Source organism: Terrapene carolina, unplaced genomic scaffold (genome assembly GCF_002925995.2).
Source record: "Terrapene carolina triunguis isolate 2854851 unplaced genomic scaffold, T_m_triunguis-2.0 Scaffold714, whole genome shotgun sequence".
NCBI lineage: Eukaryota > Metazoa > Chordata > Testudines > Emydidae > Terrapene > Terrapene triunguis.
In genome coordinates, this window is record NW_020665065.1 from 21,517,115 (window position 1) to 21,530,479 (window position 13,365).

At 48.8% G+C, this 13,365-nt stretch overlaps 1 protein-coding gene across 1 annotated transcript in view; it reads right to left on the minus strand.

Moving 5' to 3' along the window:
- Positions 1–5,254: 5,254 nt before the first annotated feature.
- ALPL (alkaline phosphatase, biomineralization associated) overlaps positions 5,255–13,365 on the minus strand; it is a 69,148-nt gene continuing 61,037 nt past the window's right edge. The window contains exons 9-12 of the mRNA XM_026659933.2: positions 10,497–10,631; positions 8,843–9,034; positions 7,451–7,570; positions 5,255–7,096 (exon numbers count right to left, since the gene is read on the minus strand). Coding sequence (XP_026515718.1) covers positions 6,828–7,096; positions 7,451–7,570; positions 8,843–9,034; positions 10,497–10,631 — 716 coding nt within the window. The 3' untranslated portion in view covers positions 5,255–6,827. The remainder of the gene's footprint in view (positions 7,097–7,450; positions 7,571–8,842; positions 9,035–10,496; positions 10,632–13,365) is intronic.

Consider the following 13,365-nt stretch of genomic DNA (forward strand, 5'->3'; position numbering starts at 1 on the left):
GGGGGGCGGCGCTTTTTTTTGCTGCTTGGGGCAGCAAAAAAGTTAGAGCCGGCCCTGCTCCTGAGGTCCCTTCCAACCCTCATATTCTATGATTCTATGCTGCCAGGCCACCTACTTAATCAATCACCCCCATCTGTTCCCTCCTTCTGCCCATTTTCAAAGTTGCTCTTCCCTTGCAATGTATTTTTGAAGCCACCCAACTCAAATATGCCAAGATTCCAGGTCTGAACTGTCGGGCTACACAAGGAGCCTAGCAAAAGCCCTGGATCCAAACTCTCTAGTGGGCCAAATTGTAAATGTTCACAGTTTGGACTGTTCTACTGTGAGAAACAGATTAGAGAAACAGATATTCAAGTGATGAGCTAGGATCCAAATCCAGGGCTCTTGGCTCAAGGTCCATCTTCCTCACCCACAAAAAACATCTCAGTGATAATTAATAAAACCCCCTTTAACTACAGCTGCAAACAAAGGCTTCCATGTATCAAAATGCAACCCTAAACATGGGCAGGAAAACAAAGAAGGCACTTTGGGGGGGGGAGGGGGAAGTGTCTGGGAAGAGAAGGTCCTTGGGACAGTGACCATCATTCTGTTCTGTATTTGTACAGCACCTAGCATAATGGTGTCCATGATGGGGTCTCTTAGTCACCCCTCCAGCACAAATAAATAAATAAATAAATAGAGGGTTGTGCCACAGGGCAATAGCAAGAATGTCTAATTCTGGGGTGGACAAACTACGGCCCGTGGACTGGATCCGGCCCGTCAGGGCTTTGGATCCGGCCCATGGGATTGACAGCCCTGCACCACTCCCAGGAGCGGCTGGCACCACGTCCCTGCAGCCCCTGGGGGATGTGGAGGGAGAGAGGGCTCCGCGCGCTGCCCTCACCTGCAGGCACCGCCCCCCACAGCTCCCATTGGCTGGGAACAGGAATTGGCAATGGGAGCTTCAGGGGAGGTACCCTCAGGCAAGGGCAGCGCACAGAGCCCTCTGCCCTCCCCCCATCCTCCAGGGGCTGCAGGGACGTGCTGCCGGCCACTTCCGGGAGTGGTGCGGGGCTAGGGTAGGCAGGGAGCCTGCCTGAGCCGTGCGCTGCTGCCACCCCAGAGCCGCTCAAGGTAAGCGGCGCTGGGCTGGAGCCTGCACCCCGAACCCCTACCCTGAGCCCCCTCCTGAACTCTGCACCCCTCCCGCACCCCAACCCCCTGCCCCAGACCTACATTCATGGCCCTGCATGCAATTTTCCCACACAGATGTGGCCCTCAGGCCAAAAAGTTTGTCCATCCCTTGTCTAATTTAACAGCAAGACCCAGTTTGGAGGGGGGTTTTAAAAAAAAATGCCCAGATTTATTTTAAATAATAAATAATAATAAAAATAAAAACCCAAGCAGGAATACCTGCCACAACAGGCATCCGACAGGCCCATGGGGACCTCCAGGGGACCTTCCTCTTGCAATGCTGATTCTCAACACCAAACCAAGGAGTTCTACAGAGGACTTCCCAGGACCCTTTGGGGGAGGAGAGGAAGTCTTGCCCCATCTCTCTGGGTGACTGACAGCCCAACCAACCAGGTCTTTTTCCCACCCTCCAGGCTCTAAAGAGCTTCACCCCCATTCCAAGGGTCATAAATGAAAGTGAGCAGGCGGAGAGCAATAATCTCAGGAAGCCGTTGAGTTGTAGTGCAATGAGTTGTGCAAGTTACTTTAGAATCCCGTAGGGAGCAGCACATGTGAGCAACCAGAGCTGAAACCTCAGCAGCTGTACATAAGAACGGCCGTACCGGGTCAGACCAAAGGTCCATCTAGCCCAGTATCCTGTCTACCGCCAGTGGCCATTGCCAGGTGCCCCAGAGGGAGTGGACCTAACAGGTAATGATCAAGTGATCTCTCTCCTGCCATCCATCTCCATCCTCTGACAAACAGAGGCTAGGGACACCATTCCTTACCCATCCTGGCTAATAGACATTAATGGACTTAACCAGCATGAATGTATCCAGTTCTCTTTTAAACACTGTTATAGTCCTAGCCTTCACAACTTCCTCAGGTAAGGAGTTCCACAAGTTGACTGTGCGCTGCATGAAGAAGAACTTCCTTGTATTTGTTTTAAACCTGCTGCCTATTAATTTCATTTGGTGACCCCTAGTTCTTGTATTATGGGAATAAGTAAATAACTTTTCCTTATCCACTTTCTCCACATCACTCATGATTTTATATACCTCTATCATATCCCCCCTTAGTCTCCTCTTTTCCAAACTGAAGAGTCCTAGCCTCTTTAATCTCTCCTCATATGGGACCCGTTCCAAACCCCTAATCATTTTAGTTGCCCTTTTCTGAACCTTTTCTAGTGCCAGTATAGCTTTTTTGAGATGAGGAGACCACATCTGTACGCAGTATTCGAGATGTGGGAGTACCATCGATTTATATAAGGGCAATAATATATTCTCAGTCTTATTCTCTATCCCCTTTTTAATGATTCCTAACATCCTGTTTGCTTTTTTGACCGCCTCTGCGCACTGCGTGGACATCTTCAGAGAACTATCCACGATGACTCCAAGATCTTTTTCCTGACTTGTTGTAGCTAAATTAGCCCCCATCATATTGTTTGTATAGTTGGGGTTATTTTTTCCAATGTACATTACTTTACATTTATCCACATTAAATTTCATTTGCCATTTTGTTGCCCAATCACTTAGTTTTGTGAGATCTTTTTGAAGTTCATCACAGTTTGCTTTGGTCTTAACTATCTTCAGCACTTTAGTATCATCTGCAAACTTTGCCACCTCACTGTTTTACCCCTTTCTCCAGATCATTTATGAATAAGTTGAATTGGATTGGTCCGAGGACTGACCCTTGGAGAGTCTAGTTACCCCCCTCCATTCTGAGAATTTACCATTAATTCCTACCCTTTGTTCCCTGTTTTTTAACCAGTTCTCAATCCATGAAAGGACCTTCCCTTTTATCCCATGACAACTTAATTTACGTAAGAGCCTTTGGTGAAGGACCTTGCCAAAGGCTTTCTGGAAATCTAAGTACACTATGTCCACTGGATCCCCCTTGTCCACATGTTTGTTGACCCCTTCAAAGAACTCTAATAGATTAGTAAGACACGATTTCCCTTTACAGAAACCATGTTGACTTTTGCTCAACAGTTTATGTTTTTCTATGTGTCTGACAATTTTATTCTTAACTATCGTTTCGACTAATTTGCCCGGTACCGACGTTAGACTTACCGGTCTGTAATTGCCGGGATCACCTCTAGAGCCCTTTTTAAATATTGGTGTTACATTAGCTAACTTCCAGTCATTGGGTACAGAAGCCGATTTAAAGGACAGGTTACAAACCTTAGTTAATAGTTCCGCAACTTCACATTTGAGTTCTTTCAGAACTCTTGGGTGAATGCCATCTGATCCCGGTGACTTGTTAATGTTAAGTTTATCAATTAATTCCAAAACCTCCTCTAGTGACACTTCAATCTGTGACAGTTCCTCAGATTTGTCACCTACAAAAGCCGGCTCAGGTTTGGGAATCTCCCTAACATCCTCAGCCGTGAAGACTGAAGCAAAGAATCCATTTAGTTTCTCCACAATGACTATCGTCTTTAAGCGCTCCTTTTGTATCTCGATCATCAAGGGGCCCCACTGGTTGTTTAGCAGGCTTCCTGCTTCTGATGTACTTAAAAAACATTTTGTTATTACCTTTTGAGTTTTTGGCTAGCTGTTCTTCAAACTCCTCGTTGGCTTTTCTTATTACATTCTTGCACTTAATTTGGCAGTGTTTATGCTCCTTTCTATTTGCCTCACTAGGATTTGATGTCCACTTTTTAAAGGAAGTCTTTTTATCTCTCACTGCTTCTTTTACATGGTTGTTAAGCCACGGTGGCTCTTTTTTAGTTCTTTTACTGTGTTTCTTAATTTGGGGTATACATTGAAGTTGGGCCTCTATTATGGTGTCTTTAAAAAAGCGCCCATGCAGCTTGCAGGGATTTCACTTTTGTCACTGTACTTTTTAACTTCTGTTTAACTAACCCCCTCATTTTTGCATAGTTCCCCCTTTTGAAATTAAATGCCACAGTGTTGGGCTGTTGAGATGTTCTTCCCACCACAGGGATGTTAAATGCTATTGTATTATGGTCACTATTTCCAAGCGGCCCTGTTATAGTTACCTCTTAGACCAGCTCCTGCGCTCCACTCAGGACTAAATCTAGAGTTGCCTCTCCCCTTGTGGGTTCCCGTACCAGCTGCTCCACGAAGCAATGCCTGGCACCCACCATTACAGTTCTGCACCCAGCTTTTGCTGACCAGAGAGCTTTATGCTGAGAAGTCGATGCACATTTATGGAAAAACCACAAGACGCTTTAATAACAAGATCTCCAGACTAAAAATTGAAACAAGAGGCCTCAATGCAAATCCAATCCAGATGCATTCCCAGATTTGTATTTATTTATCATGGACAGTTGATTTGCTGTCACCATGGATGACACCCATGGCAACAGTTTCTATGGAAATAGAGACGAGGTCTTGGGTCACAGGTTATGAAGTGGATTGACAGTTCCTTCCAACTGGCTGTGTTCAGGCCAGTGGTTTTCTTATGAATAAAACCCAAAGAGGCTGTCCTTCCAGCGCCCCATTGGCCCCAAGAATTCAAGTGTCTTCAAACAATCCGCTATGGCCTGAAATGTCCTGAAATAGTTAATTTCTTTTAAAAGGCTTTATTTAAAAAAAAAAACAAAAAAACAACCTACTGACAAATTAAACAGCTGAATGAAACCTTGATAACAAATTAAAGAGCTCAGGTCTCCTAACGGCATGCCGATGAGCATCCTCAGAAACTAATCACCACATGCCATGGCAAATAATTCCCCTCCAACCGCTGCTTCAACTTGTCAGGAGAAACGATTGTTAGTCTCTCAAGGCACGTAAGTGCCTTTGACAATGTTACCCCCACTCCCACCCTGCTTCTTTCTGTCTGTCAGCAGGGGGCTTGGCCACTCTGTGGACTGTTTCTAGATACTAGTTGACCAACTAAGTCCCATTGACTTTTAATAGGATTTTGGCTCCTAAGGCTGTTGCATCATCACATTGTGATGCAATCAGAGACAGGGAAAACAGTTTGGTTCAAATACGACCCAGCCTGAAACTCAAATGGACCTTTTTTATATAGGAGACGAGGTGGGTCAGTGAGCCCAGCCGTGACGAAGAGCTCTGTGGAGCTCGAAAGTTTGTCTCTTTCACCAACAGAAGTCTGTCCAATAAAAGATAGCTTGTCTCTCTAATATCCTGGAACCAACAGGGCCATAGCACTGCAAACAACCTTTTTATATGGTCAAGAAAAGTTTGGCCAACATTATTCTCCAGCTGCTCCCCACTGCTGAGCTTAGGCCAGGACTGCAATATGTTAGCAAAGGCTGATGGTGGGATGTTGTCCACAGCTTAACTAGCTGCAGGAAATCTCACAGGAATGCCTTTACTCAGACCTGCCCAGCCCAGCTTCGGAGACATGAGGGGTTGGTTGACAACCTGGGTTCCTAACCTGACCTGCCAGTTTGCCCCACATCTTCACATCACAGCATCACCAAGAAGTGACCAACAAGCATTGTTTCCAGAGACCTTTAGTGTCCTACAAGCCAGACGTGAGGGACAAAGCAGAGCCCAGACAAATTGTGGCACAAGGTTTAGGACAGACGTGGCAACCCCAGCATAGGCTGGGAGCGCCTAATATGCCTGGCACCAAGGGGGCTAAAGGGAAGAATCAAAGAGGGCTCCATATATTGTATCACCCTGGCTTCAAACATAAAACCTCACTGATAATACTTAGTCCTGCCATGAGTGCAGGGGACTGGACTAGATGACCTCTCAAGGTCCCTTCCAGTCCTATGATTCTATGGATGTGAGTGATTCCTTTGGCCCCGCTGAAAGTCTCTCATCAGTGATGCCATAGTGCAGGATCTGAAGCATCACTTCTGTGCTGTCAGACAGAGGACTGGATTTTCAAAAGGGGCTGAGGCCCAGAACCACAAAAGTATTTAGGCTCCTAACTGCCATTGAAATTGGAGGGACTTAGGAGCCTAAATACCTTTATGGATCTGGATCCAGGTGCCCAACTCCTGCTGACTTAAGTGACTAATTCTCTGGTTGAAAACATCAACCAGAGATGAACCAAAAAGCCAAAATCCACATGTGGATTCAGATTCCAAAAGCCTCTTCTCTCAAAGTTTAGAGCCGGGTTTTGGTTCCCAGGGAGGAAGCCTCTATTTACATAATCAACAGCCATTGGAGGAGAACAGAACATTTCCTAATATGTGAGTTTTGTTTATCTGATTTTTTAAAAAACTGCTTGAGTGAGGCTAGAGGAGCTTAAAACAAAAGAAAACATTATTAGATATGAAACATCTGGGTCCAAGAGAGTCTGTCCCAGCCTGAACCTGTGTGTCTTTGCCTTTGGGTTCACAGAACCAGTCCAGGCAATTGCTATAAAAACAGCCCAACATTTCCAGCTCTTGAAGCCAACTTGGAATCCAGGGCATCCACACCAGGGACATTCAGCAGCGTCAACAGCAACTGAACCGCTCACTCAGTTCCCCACCCCTAATGATCTTGAACAGTGGTTCATGGCCATAGGCCAGCTGCCCTGGTTCAGGAGCAAGGTGGGTCCATTGACCAGAGACATAGGAAGCCTTGGTATTATGTCCAACATGGTTAAAACCTGAAGACCCTGTATCATACGGCGAGACAGGTTTCAAGATCTGTCTTTGAATGGGGTCAAGATCTCTATTTGAGACAGCTGGAGAGCCCTGGTCTGTGACTGAAGGAAGTGAGCTGATTGAGGGCGAGACCTTAAAACAAGAATTTGAGGAGGAGGATGGAGGTAAGGGTGGAGAGGAAGGGCAGAGGCCCCACTGTGCTGTGGTGGGCTCCGGAGCTGCAGTGGTCTGTGTTCTGGCCAATGCAGGCGGCATAGGCCATGACGTGTGGAATGTAGTTCTGCTCGTGGACTCCATGCAGGAGGTGGGCCATGGGGCCCTTGGCAAATATCGCCACGTCCTCACCCCCGTGGGTCTCCTGGCGCAGGGGCACAGCTGACTGGGCCTGGTAGTTGGCATGAGCTGCAGAGAGAGAACAAACGGCTGTAAGAGACTGGGGAGTCAGACCACCAGGCTGGAGACTGGCACCCACTCTGCACTGAGGAAGGGGCCTCCCCAGCTTCCATCCTCACGTGACAGGCCACCTTTGAGGGGGGGGGGGGAGTTCAGTCTCCATGGCCCATTCAGACCTTGGCCTCTCTGCTGAGGGCACCAACGTGGTGGCCGTTAGTGGCAGTGGGTTTGGGAAATGGACTCTGGCTCACTGGGAATTAGATTGGGACAAGCAATGCATTTTACATGAACCCAGTGGTGTCAGCTGGTCCCTGCCATGTGCCCTCCCCCGCCAGCCGCATCTTGCCATCGCCCCAAACTCACCATAATCCACGGCGGACACATTCTCCCTCTCTCCGGCTACGATTTTGTACCCGGGGCCATTTCCATACAGGATGGAGGTGAAGGGCATTTTATCCACATCACTGTGCATTGGCGCTAGACCTGTGCAGGGAGGAGCATGGTTAGCCTGAGGGATGGTGGCCATCGCTCCTCTGCAGAAGATATCATTCCTGACTCCAATACTCCAGTCCTGCCCATTTCCATAGAGTATTTCTGTTGGGGAGGCATATCTCCAGGATTCCCTAGTTTATCTGCCCCCAGCCCCTCACCCCGATCCTCTCTTTAGCCAAAGACACTGACTGGAGTGTCAGCCAGTGCTGCTTCTGCTACCCTGGGGCTGATCACATGCCCATCAAACAGACCAACCTCAGGTTCCCAAGTGAGAACAGGGAGAGGGGGAGTGGGGCATGAGAAAATCACTGCAGCCAGTTTTCAGGGGTGAATAACTCAGGAGGTGGCCAGGACTGTCAAAGGTTTGATGTTTTTATAGTCCAGCATAGCCCATGCAGTCATTCCACCCCACTGGAAGCTCATTGACTCTCCTTGGCTAAGCAGGGTCAGGGCTGGCCAGCATTTGGATGGGGGACCCAACAAGACAACCCCAAGGTGCTGTAGCAAGCAGTGCCGGTGCTGCAGCAGGCAGAGTGTTGTCGGGCCAGTGCTCCATGAGAAAGGAGAAATAGGGCATTTTGCTGGGGTAGCTAAACAGCTGCAGTGTTTCAGCAGCTGGGGTGGAGGATGCGAGTCTGGGCTGCTGTAGAGATGAGCTCCAGTACAACTGAAATCCAGGCCTTAAATCCAGAGAGTTTTGGGGTGTTCAGAACTGGGGTTTGGTTCTGGTCCATGGGCTCAGGGATCCAGGAGCTGGATGTTATGATGTGATTAGAAACTCATCCCCAATAACTAGGAGGTGGTAAATTTTCCCCCTCACGTGGAGTCCTTATATTGAGATTGGATGCACTCTAGGTCAGCTACAAGCCATGGGCTCAGATGCAATGCAGGACTCTCTGGGGGAGTTCTCAGGCCTGAGTTACACAGGAGTCAGACTCAAGGATCGTAATGGCCTTACAGTCTAGGAAAGCTGCCAAAGGTTTTGCCCTGGTTCTGACACTGGACACATTTCAATCGCTGCTGTTTCAAGGGACATCATAGAATCATATAAGATTAGGGTTGGAAGAGACCTCAGGAGGTCATCTAGTCCAACCCCCTGCTCAAAGCAGGACCAACCCCAACTAAATCATCTCAGCCAGGGCTTTGTCAATCCTGCCAGGCAGCGATGCCAAACAGTCCTCCAGCAGTAACTGGCCAGGTGCCACCATTTGGAGACTGGCGGGTCTTTGGCTTGTGGGGGAAACCAATGGGTTAAACCCTTACCGAAAATGGGATTGCCGCGGGGTGTGTATCCACCAAAGGTGAAGACGTGGGAGTGGTCGGCAGTGACTACGGTCAGTGTGTCTTCCAGTGAGGTCATGCCACCAGCCTCGCCTATGGCTCTGTCCATCTCCACTGCCTCATACAGTGCTTGCTTGGCTTTCCCCTCATGGTGACCATGGTCGATCCTGCCCCCTGGAAAGGGAAAAGCAAGAAGGGAACAACTAGTCGGACTAGAAACCTGGGACTCACCAATAACAGATCACACCATTGGTCCATCCTGCCAGAGCTCTTGCTTCCTGCTATCTTGGACCAGGTCAATGGTCTATGGAGTCCAATATCCTGCCTCTCTGCTGCACCTGACCAGTACCAATCCGCTCTCCTGTCCCAACACTGGCCTGTGGTGAGTGCTGCATTGGAAGGTGCAAACCATGTTTACCGCACCTTATGGTGCAGCACGGTGCATCTGAGCTGGTATTTGGAGAACAGATGGAAGGAGCTGACAGGGAGAGAGCAAGGAAAATACATCATTTCTATCAAGCCACTTCTAGGATCACGTCCACAACCGAGTCGTCTCCTGCTGCTTTCCAAGGAACAGACCAACAGCTGACTGAGATACCAGGGCATACAGCAGACTCGCTATTAGAAGAGGTTTCAGAGTAGCAGCGTTGTTAGTCTGTATCCGCAAAAAGAACAGGAGTACTTGTGGCACCTTAGAGACTAACAAATTTATTTGAGCATAAGCTTTCGTGGGCTACAGCCCACTTCATCGGATGCATGTAGTGGAAAATACAGTAGGAAGATATATATATACACACACACACACACAGAGAACACCCATTGTTTCATGTTCTCTGTAGATAGATAGATAGATCTTCCTACTGTATTTTCCACTACATGCATCCGATGAAGTGGGCTGTAGCCCATGAAAGCTTATGCTCAAATAAATTTGTTAGTCTCTAAGGTGCCACAAGTATTCCTGTTCTTTTTGCTATTAGAAGAAACACCCACACAGCAGAGATAAGTACTACCTCCCAGAGCCCTCAGGATGGGGGAGCTGCTAGGCTGGAGTCTTGGTTCTCATGTGATGAATATTCCTCACCACAAGCCCTCCCTTCCTCTCCCTTCCAGGCCAGTAAAGGAAACCAACTTCCCTTGACTGAAAGGTGCAATCAGGAGCCAGCATTACCTGCACTTCAGATGCTAGAAAGGGAGGCTAATGCAGTTAAGCTAGGAGTTTGTGGGCCAGTATCAGACCACTGCTGGTATTTACCCATTTCCAGGGTCTCCCTCTCCCTTGGGAGCCGTGGGCTCTGGGACCCATTGCCTGCATACTAGCCTCTCCCCCCCAAGCAATTTCCATACGTTCCCTTGTAGGGTAAATGGCTAGGGAACTTGCTCAGCTTCTTTCCTGACTGGTGAAGCAATGGTGGGTGCAACAGGGGTGGGTTTTGCCCACTGTCACAACTCCAAAACCGTTTCATCACCCTCCCAGAGAGGCACATTCAGGTCAGAAGACAATAGCAGACCTCCAGTAATAGGCCCATGTCCTCAGCACGGGATGCTTCCAGCCCTGAAAAGCTTGGATGGGAAGTTCAGCCCCTCAGGGCACTGGGAGTGGTGGGCGTGTCCCCAGTCTGGAGACCCTGGCTCTCACCTTCCACCAGCAGGAAGAATCCTCGGGGATTTCTCTGGAGGATTTTGATGGCCACCTGCACCATCTCCGTCAGGGAAGGGTCTGTCTGGACATTCCTGTCTAGCTCATACATCATATCTATTGGCTCGAAGAGGCCTGAAAAGGGAGAGGATGTGTCAGCTATGCACCACATTTTGATCTTCACGAGGGCCTCAGATCCATGTGCTACCAATTCCGATTGTACCAACCTGATCACCAAAGTTCTTCCCGGAATAATGATCCCCTATGGGCTCTGATACTCTCCCACCTCTCTCTGCCACCAGGAGCTGGACACACTCTGGCAGAGTAGCCAGGCGCCCTGACCCCCGTCCATTGCTCTGCTCACTAGGCAGCACCACCCTGGATGTATGAGATAACGTGTGTATACTGCAGTATGCATCGGGATGTGGGCTGTGTGGTGTGATGGGGGATGTAATGGAGAAGCAGGTGTGGGGTTCAGAGGAGCTTTTCCTCTGAATGGGTCAGCAGCCTGCTATGGACATCATGATTGATTGGCAATCCCTCAATTCGAGGATGTTCTCTCCCATGGATTTACTATCGGTCCTGAGATGACTCAAGAGTCCGATCCTGGAATCGCAAATCCGCCCGCAGTAGGTACCGACATTTTGTGGCAGGCCAGCTGCCTGCTGGGAGAAAGTTCTTTCTTTTTCCTTCCTTCTTTCTCTTTTCAGCTTTGAGGGCTAGGCGCCTCTCCTTGAAGCGGGCCACTGCCTGATGGAAGATATGGTGCCACTGGGGTCAGCTGGTGGTTTGCTCCTCCCAGCTTGTGATGCCCACATCAGTTTTCTTAAGATACACTTTCAGTGTGTCTTTGTAGTGCAGAGGTTCTCAAACTTCATTGCACCACAACCTCCTTTTAACAAAAATTACTATAGGACCCCAGAAGGGGGGACCGAAGCCTGAGCCACCCCAAGCCCCACCACCCCAGAGGGAGAGGAGGTGCAAAGCCAAAGCCCCACCTCCCCAGGCCAGGGGACCAAAGCCGAAACCCAAGGGCAGGATCTGATTTACTAGTGTGCCCTTGTTGCCAAGAAGGCTAACGGCATTTTGGGCATTGCCAGAAGATCGAGGGACGTGATCATTCCCCTCTATTCGACATTGGTGAGGCCTCATCTGGAGTACTGCCTCCAGTTTTGGGCACCACACTACAAGAAGGATGTCGAAAAATTGGAAAGAGTCCAGCAGAGGGCAACGGAAATGATTAGGGGGCTGGAGCACATGACTTATGAGGAGAGGCTGAGGGAACTGGGATTATTTAGTCTGCAGAAGAGAAGAATGAGGGGGGATTTGATAGCAGCCTTCAACTACCTGCAGGAAGGTTCCAAAGAGGATGGAGCTCGGCTGTTCTCAGTGGTGGCAGATGACAGAACAAGGAGCAATGGTCTCAAGTTGCAGTGGGGGAGGTTTAGGTTGGATATTAGGAAACACTATTTCACTAGGAGGGTGGTGAAGCACTGGAATGGGTTCCCTAGGGAGGTGGTGGAATCTCCTTCCTTAGAGGTTTTTAAGGTCAGGCTTGACAAAGCCCTGGCTGGGATGATTTAGTTGGGAATTGGTCCTGCTTTGAGCAGGGGATTGGACTAGATGACCTCCTGAGGTCCCTTCCAACCCTGATATTCTGTGATTCAGCCCAAGCAGGGCTCCTGTAATCTGAGCTCTGTCACCCAGGGCTGAAGCCCTTGGGCTTGGGCCCCAGACCCCAGCAAGCCAGCCCTGGAGACCCCATTAAAAAGGGGTCGGGATCCAGTTTGGGGTCCTGACCCACAGTTTGAGAACTGCTGTAGCGTTTCCTTTGACTACCACGGGATCTCCAACCATGGGTTAGCTGAGAGTAGAGGACTTGTTTTGGGAAGCGAGAGTCCGGCCAAAATGTCCAGCCCAGCAAAGTTGGTGCATGAGGATCGTTGTTTCAATTCTGGTGACATTGGCTTCAGCGAGGATGCTGGCATTAGTGCAACGATCTGGCCACTTGACACAAAGGATCTTCCAGAAGCATCGTTGGTGGCACCTCACCAGACTGTTGAGGTGCTGTCGATAGGTCACTCAGGTTTTACCTGTAGGAACAATTGTCTTATAGACCTGGATCTTGGTGTCCTGCCGCAGGTCACAGTCCATCTCTGTCAACTGCGACATCCTGTGGAAGGTGCTGACCAAATCTGGCTGCCCTCCAAAATCTATTAAGATCCTATGGCTTCTCCAAGATCAGATGATTGCCACGGTTCTCTGTAATGGCCTTGAGACAGAACCTTTCGTCATCAAAACTGGGGTTAAGCAAGGATGCGTTATTGCCCCAACCCTGCTCTCCATCTATTTAGCAGTCATTTTGGTCAGTTGACATTCAATACAGAGTGGACGGGTGGCTCTTTAATCTTCGAGGTCTCAGCTCAAAGTCTAAAAAGTCTTCAGGGCATCCATTACTGATCTTCAGTATGCTGATGACTGTGCCATCCTGGCATACACAGAGAATGACCTTCAGTCCACACTGGATTTTCTTGCACAATCTTACCGGAGCCTAGGGACTCTCACTCAATATTGAGATGACTAAAGTGCTCTATCAACCTGCCTCAGGCCTTGCACATGACCCACCACAAATCACCATGGAGGGTCAGACTTTGGAGACAGTTGAGCACTTTTGCTACCTCGGTAGCCAACTTTCTCAAAATGCAAAAATAAACAGTGAAATCCAGCACAAGATCCAGTGTGCAAGTGCTTCCTTTGGGAAACTGCTTCGACACGTTTTATTGACATAATACAATGACTGAGTGTAACCATACCCTGCTTCACCAGCAGCACACACACCAACACCATTCCAGACAGGCCCAGAACTTTG